This window comes from Callorhinchus milii, unplaced genomic scaffold (assembly GCF_018977255.1).
Source record: "Callorhinchus milii isolate IMCB2004 unplaced genomic scaffold, IMCB_Cmil_1.0 Scaffold5, whole genome shotgun sequence".
In the NCBI taxonomy this organism is placed as follows: Eukaryota; Metazoa; Chordata; class Chondrichthyes; order Chimaeriformes; family Callorhinchidae; genus Callorhinchus; species Callorhinchus milii.
In genome coordinates, this window is record NW_024704746.1 from 32757760 (window position 1) to 32778486 (window position 20727).

General features: G+C 42.7%; 3 protein-coding genes across 9 annotated transcripts; 1 reads left to right on the forward strand and 2 right to left on the reverse strand.

Annotated features, from left to right (window-relative positions):
• Positions 1-431: 431 nt before the first annotated feature.
• Positions 432-7494, forward strand: krr1 (KRR1 small subunit processome component homolog). The gene is made up of 10 exons (XM_042335847.1): positions 432-581; positions 1532-1707; positions 2474-2608; positions 2705-2830; positions 3049-3132; positions 3746-3802; positions 4747-4917; positions 5438-5515; positions 5877-5970; positions 6623-7494. Exons 1-10 carry the CDS (start codon positions 488-490, stop codon positions 6757-6759), a joined length of 1152 nt encoding a protein of 383 aa, XP_042191781.1. The 5' UTR covers positions 432-487; the 3' UTR covers positions 6760-7494.
• A 1389-nt stretch (positions 7495-8883) lies between these two features.
• On the reverse strand, positions 8884-14870 carry LOC103179853 (GLIPR1-like protein 1). Of its 7 annotated transcripts, XM_042335624.1 has the most exons (7): positions 14807-14870; positions 13825-13927; positions 11648-11893; positions 10686-10798; positions 9925-10010; positions 9756-9782; positions 8884-9661 (listed from the first exon to the last, which is right to left on the reverse strand). In XM_042335624.1, the coding sequence occupies exons 2-7, from the start codon at positions 13906-13908 to the stop codon at positions 9561-9563; spliced, it is 657 nt and encodes a 218-aa protein (XP_042191558.1). In that variant the 5' UTR covers positions 13909-13927; positions 14807-14870; the 3' UTR covers positions 8884-9560. The 7 variants fall into 7 exon arrangements, with proteins under 7 accessions (XP_042191558.1, XP_007893525.2, XP_042191557.1 ...); XM_007895334.2 differs by lacking the exon at positions 14807-14870 and having other exon boundaries at positions 9771-9782; positions 13825-14061; XM_042335623.1 differs by lacking the exon at positions 14807-14870 and having other exon boundaries at positions 13825-14061.
• Positions 14871-16396: 1526 nt separating this feature from the next.
• Positions 16397-20519, reverse strand: LOC103179852 (glioma pathogenesis-related protein 1). Its single transcript, XM_007895332.2, has 7 exons — positions 20163-20519; positions 19711-19899; positions 18016-18261; positions 17793-17905; positions 17611-17693; positions 17427-17447; positions 16397-17340 (listed from the first exon to the last, which is right to left on the reverse strand). The coding sequence occupies exons 2-7, from the start codon at positions 19894-19896 to the stop codon at positions 17210-17212; spliced, it is 780 nt and encodes a 259-aa protein (XP_007893523.1). The 5' UTR covers positions 19897-19899; positions 20163-20519; the 3' UTR covers positions 16397-17209.
• Between the last annotated feature and the right edge of the window lie 208 nt (positions 20520-20727).

Sequence of the window (20727 nt, forward strand, 5' to 3'; positions counted from 1 at the left end):
TGTGTGTGTGTGTGTGGGCGGTGTTTGCTGAGGCCCTGGTGGGTGGGTGTGTGTGTGTGTGGGGGCGGTGTTTGCTGAGGCCCTGGTGTGTGTTGGTGGGGGTGTGTGTGTGTGTGTGGGCGGTGTTTGCTGAGGCCCTGGTGGGGGTGTGTGTGTGTGTGTGGGCGGTGTTTGCTGAGGCCCTGGTGGGGGTGTGTGTGTGTGTGTGGGGAGGGGCGGTGTTTGCTGAGGCCCTGGTGTGTGTGTGTGTGTGTGTGTGTGTGCACAGTGAGGGCTGAGGGGCCTCGGGCTCCGCTGCTGCCTCTGATCCCCACACACGCACATGTCCCTGGTCTGATTGACGTCGTCGTCACCATGGCGACCGCGGTGCCCGGAAGGTTTTATTGGCTGCACTCACCGCGCGGTGGGGGATGAAAGCGTCGCCCGGACGGTTTTGTTCGCTGCACTCGTCACGGCGGAAGGTGTTGGCGGCGGCGGCGGCGGCAGAATGGCGGCGGTGCGGGAGGAAGAGCCGGAGACCGGAGCTGCTGCTCCACGTGGAGGTTCAGGGGGGAAGGAGCGCGGCAGGAAGGAGGGGAGAGGTCAGGACTTCCTCTCGTCCTCGAAACTCGGTGGTTTATTCAGTGTGTGAGAGAGGGGGAGGGTGTGAGAGAGTGTGGGGGGTGGGGGGGAGGGTGTGTGTGTGGGGGGGTGGGGGGGAAGGTGTGTGTGTGAGAGTGTGGGGGGTGTGTGTGAGAGTGTGGGGGAGGGTGTGTGTGAGAGTGTGGGGGGAGGGTGTGTGTGAGAGTGTGGGGGGAGGGTGTGTGTGAGAGTGTGGGGGAGGGTGTGTGTGAGAGTGTGGGGGGAGGGTGTGTGTGAGAGTGTGGGGGGAGGGTGTGTGAGTGTGGGGGGGAGGGTGTGTGAGAGTGTGGGGGGTGGGGGGGAGGGTGTGTGAGAGTGTGGGGGGGTGTGTGTGAGAGTGTGGGGGAGGGTGTGTGTGAGAGTGTGGGGGGGGGGTGTGAGAGTGTGGGGGGGGTGGTGTGAGAGTGTGGGGGGGGGGTGTGTGCGTGGGGGTGTGTGCGTGGGGGGGTGTGTGCGTGGGGGGGTGTGTGCGTGGGGGTGTCTGCGTGGGGGGGTGTGTGCGTGGGGGGGTGTGTGCGTGGGGGGGGGTGTGTGCGTGGGGGGGGTGTGTGCGTGGGGGGGTGTGTGCGTGGGGGGGGGTGTGTGCGCGGGGGGGGTGTGCGCGCGGGGGGGGTGGCGCCGCGGGGGGGGGTGTGCGTGCGTGCGTGGGGGGGGGGTGTGCGTGCGGGGGGGGGTGTGCGTGCGGGGGGGGGGTGTGTGTGGGGGGGGTGTGTGTGTGAGAGTGTGGGGTGTGTGTGAGAGTGTGGGGGGGGGTGTGCGTGGGGGGAGGGGGTGTGGGGGGGGTGGGGGAGGTGTGTGTGAAGAGCGGGAACACAGGTAATATAATAAATAGTTTAACAAGGCCAGTGTTTTAACAACAACTCTTAACTGGATAAATGTATCTTGTGTATCTCTGGGTTATGTTACACAGTCGAAGAATCGGAGCTGCTCACGGTACCAGAAGGATGGAAGGAGGCACCATTTACAAGAGAAGACAACCCCAGAGGTCTTTTGGAGGAGAGTAGTTTTGCAACTCTTTTCCCCAAATACAGAGAGAGCTATCTCAAAGAATGCTGGCCGTTGGTGCAGAAAGCAATGAGCGAACATGTAAGTCTTCAAATATTTCACGAGCATACTTTTATTATTAACTTATTAACTGAATGCAGTATGACTAAAGTGCTTCGTAAGAATGCAGATTCACTGGTAGCCTGGTTGAGATTTAGAACACAACACCCATCAACGTTTGAAACAAAAACAACTCGCTGGGAACACTCAGCAGATCAGGCAGCATCTACGGAGAGAGGAAAGTGGGTTTCCTGTTTCAGGTCGATGACCTTTCGTCAGAACAACATTTATATAGCGTCGTTCATGCAGGTAGTGTCTCACAGTCATTAAACTTGACATTTACGTAGTTAGGACATCCCAAAACATCCCTGACCTGCTCCATTGCAGCTTCCAGGCATGGGAAAGTAAAAATGGGTGACTTCTGGGTCATCAGGTTGCAGCTGACATCATGTCCTGCAAGCTGCTGATGGAGCTGTCCATCTTTCAGCATTCATATGCAGTGAATGAGGAAGTGCTGACTGGGATGGATCTAACCATTGTATTATAACTAGGTTGCTGCTTTTTAAAACAAATTGGTGAATAATACACGGGACAGAGGAATTAAAAGTTTAAAAAAAACTTGTTATGTTTTTATTAATCGTAACTTTTTTGACTAATCATATAGTCATAAGGTGGCCACTGACGCTACTTCCTAAGCAATTAATTTTCCTCGATTTATAGAAAATTGTAAAACCCAATAAATACAGACATTTAAAAAGATTTTTAAGGCAAGCCTTATAATAACAGGACTCCACTGTATTTTGTTTAGTTTCTCACAGCCACATTGGATTTGATTGAAGGTAGTATGACTGTCACCACCACCAGGAAGACATTTGACCCATACTCCATCATCAAAGCTAGAGACATGATAAAACTTTTGGCAAGGAGCGTTCCTTTTGAGCAGGTGAGTAGTACAATTACCAAAGAAAGAGCATTCTTGCAATAATACTCACAAAGAAGAAAGTTTTCACTTTGTTAGGGCTTTTGCTTTCTGTTTTAGACTCTTCGTATACTTCAGAATGATGTAGCATGTGATATCATCAAGATTGGTTCACTCGTTGGAAACCGTGACAGATTTGTGAAAAGAAGAATGAGGCTTCTAGGACCAAAAGGATCAACACTTAAGGTAACAAATCTTGAATTGTTAGAAAATGTGGAAAGCTGGTAATGTCTATCTCTTGTAGGAACATCTGGAAGTTTTTTTTAACCTTTAATCCCTCTGTCCTGTTGCTGCACATTTCATAAAATGGAAATTATTTTCATATTAATTTATATGTAAAATTATATTCTTTTGGACATTAGTCAATTAGAAATTAATAATTATGTTATCTCTCCCATACACAGGCTTTGGAGCTATTGACAAACTGTTATATTATGGTGCAAGGAAATACTGTGTCGGCTCTGGGACCACACAATGGGCTGAAGGAGGTAAATTAATAATAAACCAGTAGTTTTAATGCATATGGTGAGAATGGATTGAATGACCAAATATTATAGTCAAATATAAAATTACATTTGTATAGCGCTTTTCATGTCGGGAGAACGTCCCAAGGTGCTGGGTTATAGTACAAACCTTTGTGTGTAAAATAGGATAGTAAAATGATTATAATTAAAAACTATGCCAAACAAGAATCAGTATTCTAATTATCTAGTATTCAATATTCCTAAGAATCTGATTGTTACCTTTCAGTCTTTCTTTCAAAATGTCATGAAAAAACTGAGAAAGCAATTCTTTCATTGTTATACTTTCTTAGAACTATGTTTTAGCATTTTGTTCTGCTGAGAATCCACTTTTGGTCTAAGTCCCACAGCACCTGTTAATGCTATTTCATAACCGTGATTGTGTTCTACATCTCTTAATTATTTGTTATCTTGTACAAAACTTTCTTATACTTTTAATAGACATCGTCTGCCCAGTATTTTGAAAAATCTAATTACTTAACAATAAATTGGTGCCTTTTGTTGGTTTTGAATACAACCTTGATTTTTATTGTAATTGTTCTTTGTCCTATTTAGTTGCCTGTATTTTAACTGTTTCTAGGTCAGAAAAGTAGTAATCGATACCATGAAAAACATTCATCCGATCTACAATATCAAGGTATTTATTTGTTGAATCATTCCTTCAATTTAGTTCTTCCCCGAATCCTGTGCTGAATGAAATTAGAATATCGCAATCTGTTTCCAGGACAGCTTTGGAAAGCTACAATCACTTAAGAAAAAAAAAAGAAAAAAAAATTCTGTGAACATTGTAGAGCTGGAGAAATCTGCAAAAAATCTGATATTAAGAATTCAAGAACTTTTGAAACCCATTTTCAGTTGTATGTTGGTAGTGCTGGGCTTGTAATTGATTGTTCTTTGAGTGGGTATGAAATACATGATGTGGATAAACCAAGTAAAATAAATCAGCTCCAAGCTCCAGTAAAATACCTATCATTGTTTTTCCAATCATAAAATATTTCTCAAAATTAAGGCCTCTTCATTGGAATAACTGACTTGAAAACAGGCCAAAAATCAAATAAGCACATCTATAATTGTATAGAATAATAGAAACGTTTTAATTGTATAAATTATGTCATTGTTTCTGTGTGCTGAAACTAGTTCACTGTAAAATGGCAGCATGTTAAAATATACAGGGATACGTATGAAAATGTAAGAAATGTTTTAAATGAGGGAAAATCCTTTAGGATTTTTTATTTGGAGTATGAATTGGGGGTAGAAAGAGAAGAAAAATCAGACGTTATGGTAACCATGAGAAAGTACATTCTTCAAGCGTTGATCTGGACTTGTATCATTAAGGTCAGATCCATGAGTAAATTTACTCAACAGTGCAATTTAAACTTTCCTGACTGCAGAAGAAATGATACTGGGAGCACAGAAACCTAATACCTAGAGATGCCTGATAAACAGTATTTCCACTGTACATTTTCATATGTATTTATTCTAGAACAGGTGTTGGGTATTGCAAAGTGTTCTAAGGATCACATTCGTGGGCAGTATTCACACATTTGAATTTAAGAAGATAAATAAATTTACTTTCAAAAGGCATTGATGATCAAACGAGAATTGGCAAAAGATCCGGATCTTAGAACACAGAACTGGGAGCGATTCCTGCCCACGTATAAACACAAGAACTTGAATAAACGCAAGAAACCTCTGAAGAAGACGGTGAAGAAGCAGTACACGCCTTTCCCACCTCCACAGCTTGAGAGCAAGGTCTCTGCTCTTTACTTTACTCTGCTTGAAAGCTTGTTTTCAATAAGGCTATTACATACCAGTGGACTGAATAGATTATTTATTTGGTGATTTAAATTATTTTTGGCTGCTCTTTTAATGTAAAATTATACCAAAATTGAAACATTTAATTTTAGCACTGTAGAACTAGCTTTGAGAAAATAGTGAATCTACGTGTACTTGTGAAATATAGATCTATTGGTTTGGATAATTTTTGACACCTCATTATTTTAAGTTTGGCACATACAGTTATTCATGAAGTCTGAACATCTGCCCTGCTGATTAAATTCATAGTTTGGTGACATTTGAGTGATGTTAATGGTGATTTTAACAAACAACCTTTTACTGAGAATCTGTTAAGAATTGTTTATTATGTTCAAAAAAATAAAAAATTCTGTTAAATTCACATGCATACATAAGGAAATGTCACTTTTTCACTAAAAGTATAACTGATATTTTCTGCTTTTTATTTACTGTTGGGATTATTGAATTTATTCTGTAGATTGATCAGGAGCTGGCCTCTGGTGAATACTTCCTCAAAGCCCAACAGAAAAGGAGAAAGAAATTGACTGACATAAGGGTGAGTTTTTATTTCCAGATGGTTTGAGGATAAATAGCTACCACAGAATCCTAATTATCTATCTCTTCTGTGGTGGTTACTGTACTCAATTAACAGCTTCAGAGATGCTAGAAAATGTTTATTTGTACTTCACTTTTATAAATGTGTAATATTGTCTCAAACATTTAGTCTATGATCACAATTTTGGTTATCTTTGATTTCCCCACCACCACCTTTTGGCTCCCACTCTCAGTTTGGGTGCCTAGATAGCAATATCAAGCGCTTTGAGATGTCCTCCTCATGTGAAAGATGTTAAAAGTAAAAATATGTTATATTGTTGTTCACAGTAACCTAATTGCCGATGCTATTGCCTTTTCACTAGGTAAAAGAAGCAGAAGCAACCGTTAAAAGACAAGAAGAAAGAAATAAGGCTTTTATTCCTCCTAAAGAGAAATCTACTATTAAGCCAAAAAAAGGTAACTTGCTCTCCCTTGTCCATTTTCTCTCTCTACAAGCTGATAGTCAATATCTCTATATATTTTCCCTGAAAAATAGAGATATATTTGATACTTCTACATTTATCAAATCCTATTAAATGCTTTTTTGCACAAAGGGTGCTTTTCAAATTATTGTTACTAATTCTCCTTTATGATTCATTAGTGATGATATTCTCCCCCTTGCTGTTAGTACATGTTTTGTTTTCCAATCAAAGTATTTGAGCTCATTTTTAATCTTCTCATACTTCATCATAGAACAGGTGATCTTGCAATGTCATGTGACAGCTGCATTCTGTGAGTTCCCTACAAATATACTAAGTTTTACAGAAACCTTGAAGAGTTTGGAAACATGCTCAATGTTACTCCAAATGCAAAAATAATTACTAATACAATAATAATGATAACCCATGCAATTTGATGTAGTGCCTTATCACGTCTTCGCAAGCCTCAAACGCTTCGCAGACTACACTGCATAAGTACTAGAAATCTCTTATCGCCATCATCAGTGTTGGCAATGGCCAGTAATAGTCATTTATACTTGAAATATAGAAGTAAAAGGATCAACAAAGGTTGCACTTAAAAACTGATAAGCTGTTTTCAATATAAAGCTCATTGATTTATCATCCTTTAGCTCCCACAGAAACTAAAATTGATATTCAAGCTCTTAAAGAGAAAGTGAAGAAAGCCAAGCAAAAGAAGCTCGGAGCTCCATCAGCAGCGGAAGTCGCTCAAAAAATTGCCAAAAATGCAAAGGGCAAGAAGAAATGATGCAGCTTCACAAACGTAGGTCAGCCCTATTATAGCATGGTGCTTTGGATCCAGAAAACTAGATGCCATGTTATAATGGGTTTGTGGGTGGGGGGGAAGGGTTAACTCGACCCTGACATTATGTTGCCAAGCATGTCATGTTAGAGTCAGTTGAGCTCCAAGGAGATCCTGGAAATGCACTGTGGGAGAACGAAACTTAACAATTAAAATAATATTCTTTATAGCTCACAGTTGCATCCCAACTTAATGGAAAACAATGTTTGCCCTTTGAAAGCTAATTAAATAGCTGCTGAGCAATCAAATATCAGCTCACAGGCTAAATTCAGTCTGTTATAGATGTTTGATATTACCACTAATAAACCCAGCTGTTAGTGAAAGAATTCCTTTTTGCACTCTTGATTACAGTTTCTGATTTTCTAGTAATTAGTTAGCAGCATCAGTGTTCACTGGAGTAGAATTGCAAATGGTACCTTGAGCCTTTGTATGCAGAACCTAGCTGGATGTTTACATTTCCATCTACATATTTTATATCGCGGTTATTGTTGGATATATATATATTGTGTAACCTAAAATTATTAATGTGTTCATTAAATACTGTTTAATAAAAGTATTTACTTTATTTTGTGTGAGATGTGCTAGCTACTTCCTTTGGCCAGTTCTGAAACGTGTACTTCTCTGACCTGAAGGTGACTTCTGTAGTGTAATAATTTTTATAAAAAAAGCTTTTCATATTGAGGAATGTGCTGTTATTACACATTGAAGTAAGTGAACTGTTTGTGTCAATTATGAGACTCATGAAGTCTAGCAGAAGACCTTTTACATAAAATATAGAGCATAGAAACAGGCCACTCAACCCAATTGGTCTATGCCAGTGTTTATGCTCCACATGAGCCTCCTCCTGCCCTTCCTCAATTAAACTTATCAGCATAACCTTCTATTCCTTTCTCCCTCATTTGCTTATCTAGCTTTCCCTTAAGTGCATCTATGCTATTTGCCTCAACTAGCCTTGTGGTTTCGAATTCCACATTCCCACTGCTCTCTGGGTAAAGAAGTTTCTTCTGATTTCCCGATTTGATTTATTCCCTATTTTATGTTAATGGCCCCTGGTTTTGGTCTCCCCCACAAGTGGAAACCTTTCATAATTTTAAAGACCTCCATTAGGTCATCCCTTTTCAAGAGAGTCCAAGCTTATTCAGCCTTTCCTGATAGGTATAACCTCGCAATTGCGATATCATCCTTGAAAATCTCCTTGCAAAGCTTTCATACATTACCTAACTATGCAATAGCTATAATTTTGTTAAGTGTCAGCTTAGCTCAGTTGGTTGTGCTCTTGCCTTTCAGAAGGCTGTGGATTCAGTCCCCATACTGGGACTTCATACTTGCATAGCCTGGGCTGCATTGTCAGAGGTGCCATCCTTTAAATGAGGATTTAATAATCCTTGCATTTGATATAGTGCTGTATCATGTCTTCAGGACATCTCAAATCACTTCACAGAATATATTGTAAACTGAATTGACTATTTTGTGGGCTAAATGCAGCAGCCAATTGCACACAGCAGTGTCCCACAAATAGTTGTGGATTGAAGTGACCAATTTATTCGTATTTTTTGAAGGAATTATTACCCCCAGAAAAGCAATCTACCAATTGACTAACAACTGGGTTCCTACTTACTGCTGGGTAAACAGAAGCGTGTGGAGTAAGGAAACTTGCCCAACAATTTACTCTGCTGGGAATCAAACCCAGGTCTCTCATATGCGAGGTGAGTGCGAGTGAGCTACAGGTTTTACATGGCCTTTTCTGTGCTGTAACATGTTTGATTATAAGCCGAAGTCCTGTCTGCTAGATCAGGTGGACACTAAAGATCGCCCCGTAGCACTCTTCAAAAAGAGAATAGTTGTGCTCTTAGATGGGAAGGGTTAATGGGTCAGGGTATTACAGAGCAACAAACAAAATGTGTTTTACAGCTAATAATAATCCTTGCATTTGATATAGCGCCCATCATGTTGAGACGTATCAAAGTGCTGCACAGAATATATTGTAAACTGAACTGACTATTTTGTGGGTGAAATACATGTTGCTATTTTAAACATTAAACACAGAATATTGATTTCTCCTATAAACCATTTCTATTAACAAGGTTTTATTAACAATGGTATATAATGCTCTGCAGTACAATGACAGTACATAACTGAATTACAGAGGTCCAGATCAACAGTGTATAATAAACAGAATACTGAATCATAACTTGAATCCTATCTAATTTCAAACAACAAACATGGTCCATGATGCACAACCTGTAAAAATTCCAAACCAGAAGATATCATGGTAGAATGTATGAAATGTTTAAGAATATCAAGAATAAGCAATCACCATTAAAGGTAACTTTTAATTTGGGGTAAATAATAATCCTTGCATTTGATATAGTTCCTTATCACGTCTTCGAGACATCTCACAGCGCTTCCCAGTATATAATGTAAAGTCAATGACTGTTAATTTTGTGGGCAATATGGAGGGAACAAAGTGTATTCACGCTTACAGCAGATGTTTTTTTACACCATTCTAGGATTGGAAGCCGTGTCTATTTATCCATTTTAATGCTGTAATAATGCTGGGACAATGTTAGGAAGGCTACCTTTTAAAAGCAAGGTGTTCAAGCTACTGACGATGAGAAACTAAAGCATCAAATGCATTGCTGCGTTATGATCACAAAACAGTACAGAAGAATGTTTAATGTAACAGAGAAATAAACTGGAAGAGAAATGTTTCAAAGATCTATCCTACATATTGTGTTTGGGTAGTTTTACTGTAGAATATAGGCTGCAATAATAGAAGTAAGTAGCAGTGGTTGGTTGCAAAAGAAAATGGAGGCCAAAGAATACTTTGGGCTCCATTTGTGGTACCCTGTAAGAAAGTGAAACAAAAACATTAAATGATTGATTTACAATAAATTATTAACATTGAACTAAAATGTTCTAGTAATAATATAAAAGCGTACTTTTGATAAACTCACGTTTCGCCTTACCTGATGAATAAATAGATAAACATGTGAGTGAATATAAACTGGTTTATATTGGATTTTCTACTAAGTACTACATAAAATCAGCTCAAAAATGCCATTTCACTGCCATTAACGACAAATGAAGAATTTGCACTATTCAACTTACTGCACAGCCTGTTTGTACAAGTTTCTTCGGGGCATCCAAAACATGGTACTCCTATATTATATGGTTTTGATATCCTATCATTTCCACTGGAAGTAAATCAAACATCACATAAACCAGAGTAGTGTAACTATTTTAGTTTCAAAGCACAAGATGGTTAAATTCATAAATTAGTCAGCGTCTTGTATTGACAGACAACACCACCCATAAAAACAAATGAATAAGAAGTGAAAACATTTTCATCTGTTTTTGTATATATACTGTGGGGAGAATTTTTTTTTTTAGCAGGGATGGCAACATCGTTAAGCCTTTTATGGTTAATCCCAGCAAAGATAAATGCATTGATATTTGATGAAATGTATAGCCAGATGAAACAAATTAGACTGGAAGATATGTGAGTTTTATTTCCTTATGGATTCTCTTTTCTACCCAATTTTGCATTTGTTAGTACACATAGTTAGTACATAAATGGGCTTCATGAGATGATAGATTTGAATAATACTAGCTAGTCATTGATTGAGTATTCCTAATTTAATATCAGTGATAAATTAAACTACAGGAATTGCTGCTTCATGCTTGTATAGCAAGTATGGTCCAGGATGACTAGTAAAGAGTATCAACACAGCGAGTTTAGATTATAAACCCCTCATTATATTAATGATATGATCTGAATAAGTTTTAAACTGTTTTCTCAAACATGAATACACTAAGAATATTACAAACGCTGAAAACAAATGAAATTAGATGGAACATAATAAACTTACGGTGGTCCATAGTTACAGATAAAGATAGTTCCAGGGTTCCGATTGAAGTCTTGAATTCCTCGACCACAAAAATGAAGCGCGCAGCCAATCTTATAACTTGATGCCCAAATCATCTGAAAAGAATGTGGTGATATTCAACATTAGGTGGTGTATTCCTTCATTTAACTGAGGAATGGTCTACATGGCATTGAGATCAGCAAACAAATAGGTAAATCATAGGAAGGACTTATTTCTTCAAGACCACCGTCCGTTCCAACAGTGCCTTTTCCATCAGTTTTTATTAGTGAGGTAAGAAACATTTTTGTAAGGAATAGACATGTGTATTGATCAGTCTAATGACAATTTATACAGTTATGACGTGTTGCAAACCAGTGTTGGTGCAGCACAAGGAGTATTACAAGGATATACAGTAAAGGGAATTTTTTAATTATTTCAAGATGCAAGAAGCCAAGTTTGTGGTATTAAACTTCTACCATTTCTACAGCTTTCAGCTGTTGGTTGGTAGGATATCAAGTTTTGGAGTTTGTTTACTAGAGTACCGATAATCCATTAACGTGAAGTGCACTATCTGCAAGTCCAATGTCATCAGCTTAACTTCTCAGGCTTTTCACTGAGGACAGAGTGACGTGCAAATCACAGGATTATTTGATGCAAGGGATGGTAGATATCCTTCACATTTACAGAAGAAATCTGAGCGCCTTCGAAAATCAGAAGTAGAACTTACAGAACAAGGTAAGATTTAAGAATAATAGATTTTGTAAAAAAAAAAAAAAATAAGTGAGCGTTCACAGACGGCACAACAGGTATGGAATGGAATGCAAACTATCAACCGACCACCCTACTTAAATCACAATACTGCACGCGTTCGAATTGTGCAACTGGAGAAGGGAAAAGGTACGCTGGAAAATGTTCTAAAGAACAAAAAGAAGGAAGTGCGGTTTAAAACGAAACCTGAAGACTACCTGGGTGTAATTGTCGCACGAACCGTCGCATTTGTTTGTGTGGTAGTTGAAATTATTCATTTCTTGGTGCCACACATTCAGAGAGTTTCTGACAGTGAAGGCGTCTACTGGAGAAACGTACATGTTTTCTCCAATAAAATCAAACTCTGGATGGCCCTTTCCAAACTTCGACATGTCTGGATTGTGGGAAAATTTACAGATCCTGCTCCAAGCTCTTGCGGTTTTAGCGAGACCGTCATCCCAGCTCTGGTTTCGTGAGACAAAAGTTACAACGTTAAGAACATTTTTCTTTTGTGCACACCAACTGCAGCCCTCCGCCCACAACTAACACCATTTCAGATCACCGCTGGCGCAAGCTGGAAAGAGGAGCCGACACACCTCCATCTGGTAACCCCCACCCCCCCAATACACACCTCCATCCTGTAACCCCCCCCCACACACACACCTCCACCTTGTAACCCCACCCCCCCCCCAATACACACCTCCATCCTGTAACCCACCGCACACACCTCCACCCTGTAACCCCCCCACACACACACCTCCACCTTGTAACCCCCCCCACACGCCTCCACCCTGTAACCCCCCCCACACACACGCCTCCACCTTGTAACCCCCCCCCACCCCCCCAATACACACCTCCACCCGGTAACCCACCGCACACACCTCCACCCTGTAACCCCCCCCCACACACACCTCCACCCTGTAACCCCCCCCACACACACCTCCACCCGGTAACCCCCCCCCACACACGCCTCCACCCTGTAACCCCCACACACACACACCTCCACCCTGTAACCCCCACACACACACACCTCCACCCTGTAACCCCCCCACACACACCTCCACCCTGTAACCCCCCCCCACTACACACACCTCCACCCTGTAACTCCCCCACACACACACCTACACCCTGTAACCCCCCCACACACGCCTCCACCCTGTAACCCCCACACACACACACCTCCACCCTGTAACCCCCACACACACACACACCTCCACCCTGTAACCCCCACACACACACACACCTCCACCCTGTAACCCCCCACCACACACACGCCTCCACCCTGTAACCCCCCCCCCACACACCTCCACCCTGTAACCCCCCCCACACACACACACCTACACCCTGTAACCCCCCCACCACACACACGCCTCCACCCTGTAACCCCCCCCCCACACACACCTACACCCTGTAACCCCCCCACACACACACCTCCACCTTGTAACCCCCCCCCCACACACACACACCTCCATCCTGTAACCCCCCCACCACACACACGCCTCCACCCTGTAACCCCCCCACCACACACACCTACACCCTGTAACCCCCCCACACACACACCTCCACCTTGTAACCCCCCCCCCCACACACACACACCTCCACCCTGTAACCCCCCCCACACACACACACCTACACCCTGTAACCCCCCACCACACACACGCCTCCACCCTGTAACCCCCCACCACACACACCTCCACCCTGTAACCCCCCCCACACACACCTCCACCTTGTAACCCCCCCCCCACACACACACACCTCCATCCTGTAACCCCCCCCCACCCCCAGACTTTATCCTCACTGACTTCACACTTCACATTCAGATTATGTCACTTACATTTTGCGCTCATATTTGCAGTTTTTGATATTCGATACGTAATGTGTTAAATAGTTCACATTGAATGCAAAATGCAAAGATACATATGTGTATGTATATATCTGCGTGTGTGTGTGTGTATATGTAGCGTGTGCGTATGTAGTGTATGTATGTCGCGTTTGTGTATGTAGTGTGTAGGGGTTGTGTGTGCGTGTATGTAGTGTGTGTATATGTAGTTGTGTGTGTATGTGTGTGTGTATGTCGTGTGTGTATATGTAGTTGTGTGTGTATGTGTGTGTGTGTGTGTATGTCGTGTGTGTATATGTAGTTGTGTGTGTATGTGTGTGTGTGTATGTCGTGTGTGTATATGTAGTGTGTGTGTATGTGTGTGTGTGTATGTCGTGTGTGTATATGTAGTGTGTGTGTATGTGTGTGTGTGTATGTCGTGTGTGTATATGTAGTGTGTGTGTATGTGTGTGTGTGTATGTCGTGTGTGTATATGTAGTGTGTGTGTATGTGTATGTATAAAAGGTGATGCATTAATTAAAATACAGTGCGTAACTTTGTGCCCCTTTTTCTTACCAGGAACAACATGTCCGAGGCCCTGGGCTGGACATCCGAGCGATACCTGTTGTGAGTGTCAAGTATCTCGTTGATAAATTTCATGTTGTAGATGGAAATCCGACTCAGGTCACCAGGAGAGGAAAACAACGTCAGCAACTCCAGCAAAACACCCAGGAAAAGCCACCTGACCATCGCCATGTGCTGTCACTCGCCCCCCCACCCCACCGTCAGTCTCTCCCCCCGTCAGTCTCTCCCCCTGTCAGTCACTCCCCCCCCACCGTCACTCCCCCTCCGTCACTCCTCCCCTTGTCACTCCCCCTCCGTCACTCCCCCTCCGTCACTCCCCTCCGTCACTCCCCCAGTCACTCCTCCCGTCACTCCCCCCGTCACTCCCCCCGTCACTCCCCCGTCACTCCCCCGTCACTCCCCCGTCACTCCCCCCGTCACTCCCCTTCCGTCACTCCCCCCGTCACTCCCCCCGTCACTCCCCCGTCACTCCCCCCGTCACTCCCCCCGTCACTCCCCCTGTCACTCTCCCCGTCACTCCCCCGTCACTCCCCCCCGTCACTCCCCCCGTCACTTCCCCCGTCACTCCCCTTCGTCACTCCCCCGTCACTCCCCCCGTCACTCCCCCCGTCACTCCCCCCGTCACTCCTCCTCGTCACTCCCCCCGTCACTCCCCCCGTCACTCCCCCCGTCACTCCCCCCGTCACTCCCTCCGTCACTCCCCCCGTCACTCCCCCCGTCACTCCCCCCGTCACTCCCTCCGTCACTCCCCTCCGTCACTCCCCTCCGTCACTCCTCCCCGTCACTCCCCTCCGTCACTCCCCCTCCGTCACTCCCTCCGCTCAGTCACTCCCCCTCTGTCACTCCCCCTCCGTCACTCCCCCCAGTCACTCCCCCTCCGTCACTCCCCTTCCGTCACTCCCCTTGGCACTCCCCTTGTCACTCCCCCCCCGTCACTCCCCCTCCGTCACTCCTCCCCTCGTCGCTCCCCTACCGTCACTCCTCCCTCTGCCTCTCTCTCCCCCCTCACCACCTTCTAAACACGATGAGAGTTGCCCGCGGTGCAGTACCGGTGGCCACCTGCAGGAGGCGCCCGGCCTGGGGACCACCCAGTGGAGGCTGACTGCGTGGGTCACCAACACAGTAACACACAGTGACAATGATAGCACAGTGTCCTCCTGTAGCTCAGGGCTCACAGGGGGTTAAATACTCACTGATTCCCGCCCCCTCCCCGACAAAGATATAAATTGCGTGGCTTCGATCCACGACCGCGTGCGGGGCCGCGGTGGTACGGCACCAAACACGCCACACAGTCACTACACCTTGCCCTAAGCCCTGCCCAGCGCTCCGAGACGTCTGCGAAGAACGCCCGTCAAGCGCGAGGAACCGGGGTCGCACCGTCATAATGATCGTAACTGCGTATGAAGACGTCGCGTAACACTGCAGCGTCGGAGTCGTCGGAGTCGTCGTCTAATCCTCGCGTCCGATGCAGCGCCTGTATCACGTCTTCGCAGACGTCTCATCGAAGAGCTCCGCGGGTGGGGGGGCGGAGCGCGGAGTGAATTGACCGCACGTGTTTTTTTTGTGGGCGAAAGTGCGTTTTGGTTTTTAACTCGCCTCCTTGCCGTGGGGTGACTGCCTGTCGTTCGCCGTATTACCGGCCAGAATAGTGGGCAACGTGGGCGAACGTGAAAAGACTTCAGCACCGGGGAAACGCCGGCGACGTTGGGTGACGGCAGAAGCTGTCCCATGGCGGTCAGCTCGAGCAATTGGAACGGCACAGCAGAAGAAAGCAAGCCCAGCCCGGGGGGCGGGGGCATGTCGTGGCACAGGGCAATCAGCATTTCGATTGAGGACGTCTGGCACGTCTTGCGAAAGAAAAGTAAAGGGAAGGCTGTTTAAGTTCAGTGGTCGGCTCTTAAATAGATACACATGTAAACATACACTTACCTGCCTCGCACGGAAAGGTGCTTTAACAGTCGCTGCGTTTGATGTCGCGCCTTATCACGTCTTCGGCACGTCTCAAAGCGCTTCGCAGAATACACTGTCAAGTGAACTGGCTGTATATTCTGGGGGCGAAACGCGGCAGCCAATTGCGCGCAGCAGTGTTCCCACAAACGGTCGTGGATGGAGTGACCAAATTTTTTTTAAGAAGGGATTATTACCCCCCGGAAAAGCGATCCACCAATCGATTAACAACCGGGTTCCTACTTACTGCTAAGTAAACAGAGGCGTGTGGAGAAAGGAAACTTGCCCAACATTTTGCCCTGCCGGGAATCAAACTCAGGTCCTTTCGCTCGCAAGTGCTCTCACCACTAAATTGCATACATACATAATACAGGTTATGTTGCAATGCTTTCAAGCAGTTCCTCATTTTGCCTGCCCTGCCCTCCCCCCCCATAGAGATAAGCCATAATCCCTGAAGGCAGAAATAATAATAATAATAATCCTTGCATTTGATATCGTGCTTTTTCATGTCTTATAGACGTCTCAAAGCACTTCAAAGAATAGACTGTAAAGTGAAGTGAATTGACTGTATATTTGTGGGCGAAAGTTAATTAATAAGTACACCACCATGGCACAGTTCAAACAAAATTAAATCCATTTTAATACATCTTTGCAGTCTGCTTTTCTTTAATTTGGACAAAAATAAATCACCAGTTGGACACAGTGGAATTAAATGGATGATGATTCTCACAGCCACTAATACAAAAGTCCTCAAGGTGAATTGTTCCTGCAAGTCTTTGTGGTCAAATGATCCTTATCCTTATATTGTAGCAGACTTCTCGCCTGGGATAGTTCTGGCTTTGGAGCCTCCAGTGCACACTGTATTCCTGGAACTCTCTTGCTCCTCCTTCATTTGAAATGCATAACCAAAGCCACTACAGACAAGCTTTCAATCCAAAAATAAATACTATTCACTCCACTCAAAGCCTTTGCCTATCACCTTCAGTGTTCATCGGCTTCTTAGATTGGAATACAGTAAACAAACTCTCAACCGAGGAGTGCTTTGTGATTTTCTTTTAACAAGGACTTAAAAAGTCAAATTGGCCCTTTTTCCACCAGTCAATTTTTACTGCAGTTTTGTTAACTGAGGTTTAAGAGCATTTGTTTTTTTTCCCCCCAGGTATTGCTTTCCCAATTTCTACAATTTTGCAAACATTATTGAAGACATGAATGTTGGTCTCATTGTTTCAAAATTCAGTAACGAAAAATGGTTTTAGATTTCTATGTTATCTGTTTAGGTCTGTTTTTTTTTACTTGTTTCTTATCACTAAAAAGAAGACATTTCATAAGTGTCACACTATTCTCCAAATTTAATAAAGATTTCTATAAAAATATTTGTTTCAATGTTAATCTGCAGAACAGTTGATTACAATTAAACAAAGATTAGGAATTATAAATAAGCAAACATGTTTGGATAGCTTTGTTGTAGAATATACACCCCAACGAAAATAGCAACAAGGGATAGTGGCCTTAGTAGTAAAACTGTAATACAAAACTCGTTGCACAAGGAATCCGAATCAGCTGTAAAAAAAAAGTTTATGGTTAAAATACTAACCATTAACTTTCAAAATATTTAATTTCAGTTTTAATGATAAAAACATACTCACTCATCTCACGTGTCTTATTTCCTAGTAAAAGAAAGAACAAAATGTCAAAGTATATCTAGTGGTAGTCAAAATTAAGGTTCTTTTTTGAACACATAAATAACAAGTTCACTTTTAAGTCACAACTATGACTAAACAACATCAAAACAATGTACAATAAGAAAGATTTTGTGATTGTTAAACTTACGGCATAATTTGTTCTCACATCGATCCATGTAGCATTTACTGCATTCCTTTCCGGTTAAATAAGGTTGTTGTGGATAATTTCCACTGCAAGTAAAAAAAACAGCGCGTAGATATCAACAACATTGTAAGTCGATTAAAATGAAAATAACAGGAACATTTTTCTAAATACTAAGAGAAACTTACGGTGGCCCATAATCACAAACGAAAATGGTTGAAAGTCTGGAATTGAAATGAAAAATTCCAGAAGGGCAGGTGTGAACAGCACAGCCAACTTTATAACTTGTTGCCCAGACAAGCTTTAAATTGGAAAGAAAAAAACAGGATCAGATTCAGGAGAACAAATTCCTGGATAAATAAATGTTTGAACATTGTTCACTGCAAAAATTAAAAGCAAAAAATAAATTACCTGGGTATAATGGCCACAAATTCTGCTGCATTGGTTTGAACCATAATTATAATCTGCCACTTCATTATACCAACTTTTAGTGGCACTGGTGACATTTAAATTCGAGCCTGTTGTGACATAAATGTTTTCTCCTAAAGTCTTGAATACCGGATGGAGCTTTTGGGGCACTTTCAGGTCAGTGTTGTGATCAAAAATGCACTTCTTGCTCCATTCATGGGCCACTTCTGAAAGAATCCTGTCCCAACTCTAGGACGGAAGAAAGGGGGAAAAAATATTTTGTTAAGTGTTTCAAGACATTCATCTCCGTGAAACATCCTATTGTATATAAGTCCGAGTTATTGACCAGCTTTATGGTTTCAGCACACGCACATTGTAGCAACATGGATGATGCAAATCAAGGATTTAGGATCAAGAACTTATTACTACTTGCAATACACATCTAAGCTTATGAATCCATTGAAAATAGGGGTCTTGTGTATGAGGCAGCAGCCCGTCTTACACTAAGCTTTCATCATCATTATAAGATAACCAGTAACAGATCAAGAATGGAGGAGTAAATTCTTCACACAGAGCATCAGTTTATTTAAGAGGAACCTTGACGCGTAGTAACTAGGAACCCAGTTGTTAGTCGATTGTTTTCCAGGGACAATAATCTTCAAAAAAAAATTATAATTTGGTCACTCAATCCACGGCTGTTTGTGGGACCCTGCTGTGTGCAATTGGCTGCCACATTTCACCCACAAAAATATACGGTGAATTCACTTTACAGTATATTCTGTGAAGTGTTTGAGATGCCTCAATGACATGATAAGGTGGTATATCAAATGCAAGGATTATTATTATTATTACATAAGGCAGAAGTGAAAAGGGTTGGGGGTCAGTTAACTAGAAAGGACAGAAACTCCTGCAGTACTGTATGAACGCCAACACGGACTATTTGGGCTGAGTGGCCTGTTTCTGTGCTGTTAAATTTACTGAAATTCTATGTAATTCTTTGACTGCAGGAATTATTTTTTCTTGCAATGGAGTTTTCCGAATTTCACCTCAGTCTGCTTTAAAGCACGACTGAGTCTGCAACAGGAGTGCTAAAGAGTATCATATTATCCAAATGGAATCTTAGGAATTTCCTCCAGTATAATTTTTTCTGTTTTGGGATTGATTGCAAAAGAGCCTTTAAAATTATATAAAAATCACATTTTAATATGTTATTGTTATTAAAGAGATTGTTGTACGTTCACTCTAACAGAAACATACATTTTCAACTTCCCTAATCTTTTTATTGCTACTCACGCCGCACAATGGAGGCAAAACATTTTTTCATGTTACATTTGAGTTTCTTCATTGTAAGCAAACATCCACAAATGTTCTACAATGAAACAGAAATAACCCGTGTTGCATGTTTGGAAGAATAGTTGGACAACTTTGCCCATTAGCCAAATTAATACAACCGCTATCTAAGGTGTTAGAATCATATTCGGTGTCAGCAATAACTACAAAGCACAGTTGAAAAACACAGGAAATGTTAACTGCTTTCTGCAGTAGATAGCAATAATACTAATGACATTACACCTCTATGTTTCAAACAAGCTTATGGATTTCTAATAAAATACTAAAACATCATAAATTTATGTTTGTTTATTTTTAAAAATTCTCAGCATTAAAAATGCAATCAATACTAAGCAATAATGACCTTACCATGTACAGCATGTTGCTGGCTGAAGGGTTTACTCTTGAACGGTAGAAATTATGAACATCAAGGCACTCCTTAATAAAAGCTTTATCATAAATGTCCACTGCTGACCCAATACATTGAAGGTGAAAAAATATTTGAAGTAGAAAGTTGCAAAGCAGTCGTTTCGACCCTCTGGCACCCATAGTCATTTTCTGCAACAGGAAATTATGAGGTGTTCACATTTGGAACTTGTGAAGTTTGATTACAGGAACCAACCCTTTTTCTAAAAAAAAAATCAGTCAAGGAAATATCAGTTGACATCTGCAAATCATTGCGCTGTGAGTGAGTGAGTGAGTGAGTGAGTGATGCTTCGCTGTGTGTTTGCCAGCTCTCTACCAGAAATGATTTTCAAACAGGCTGTTTGTTCGTTGCATTCATCCAACACGTTTCGCCCACAAATATACAGTCAACTTACTTTACAGTCCGTTCTGTGAATCACTTTGGAGACGTCTCGAAGACGTGAAAACGCTGTGCCAAATGCGAGGATTATTATTATTATTGTATTATTATGTTAACATAACAGTGCGGACTGCTTTGCTGCATGCAAGTCATTCCATAGTAGTGACTCTCATTTCTGCGGGAATGTTTCCCAACCCTGAACCACTCCTTTTTTGGTGGGTTAAGATGACCCCTTATTGAGGCTGTTTTCAGGGTCTGAACGTGTGGACTTTGTTTTGCCCAATCCTTTGGAATTCTGCTCTTGGAAGTGCCAGATAATGAGGCACATTGTGTGCGTAAAATACTGCTGGAAAACACAACCCCCCCCCCAACCCCACAAAAAAGATTCATTCATTCTTGAGGGGAGGACAGGAGGAAACATGTATTGAGCTCGAGGCGAACTCGAAGCTTTCTGAGAGAGGGAGAGAAAGAGGGAGGGGACAGAAATAGAGAGGGTGAAGGGAAGAGAGTGAAGGTGAGGTAGGAGGGAGAGGGAAGGAGGAAAGGAGAGGAGAGCAGGGAGGGAGAGAGAGAGTGTGAGG

What these genes read in the sequence shown, in the direction of transcription:
- krr1 (XM_042335847.1), top strand. Translation starts at nt 488, where the DNA reads ATGGCGGCGGTGCGGGAGGAAGAGCCGGAGACCGGAGCTGCTGCTCCA. An exon ending in CACACAATGGGCTGAAGGAG is followed by an intron (nt 3,133 to 3,745) that starts GTAAATTAATAA and finishes AACTGTTTCTAG; the next exon opens with GTCAGAAAAGTAGTAATCGA. An exon ending in ATCCGATCTACAATATCAAG is followed by an intron (nt 3,803 to 4,746) that starts GTATTTATTTGT and finishes TACTTTCAAAAG; the next exon opens with GCATTGATGATCAAACGAGA.
- LOC103179853 (XM_042335623.1), bottom strand. Translation starts at nt 14,004, where the DNA reads ATGGCGATGGTCAGGTGGCTTTTCCTGGGTGTTTTGCTGGAGTTGCTG. An exon ending in CCTCGGACATGTTGTTCCTG is followed by an intron (nt 11,894 to 13,824) that starts GTAAGAAAAAGG and finishes TCACGAAACCAG; the next exon opens with AGCTGGGATGACGGTCTCGC. An exon ending in GAAACGTGAGTTTATCAAAA is followed by an intron (nt 9,662 to 9,755) that starts GTACGCTTTTAT and finishes ACTTTCTTACAG; the next exon opens with GGTACCACAAATGGAGCCCA.
- LOC103179852 (XM_007895332.2), bottom strand. Translation starts at nt 19,896, where the DNA reads ATGACTATGGGTGCCAGAGGGTCGAAACGACTGCTTTGCAACTTTCTA. An exon ending in TTTGTGGCCATTATACCCAG is followed by an intron (nt 17,906 to 18,015) that starts GTAATTTATTTT and finishes TCCAATTTAAAG; the next exon opens with CTTGTCTGGGCAACAAGTTA. An exon ending in GTTTGTGATTATGGGCCACC is followed by an intron (nt 17,694 to 17,792) that starts GTAAGTTTCTCT and finishes TTTTACTTGCAG; the next exon opens with TGGAAATTATCCACAACAAC.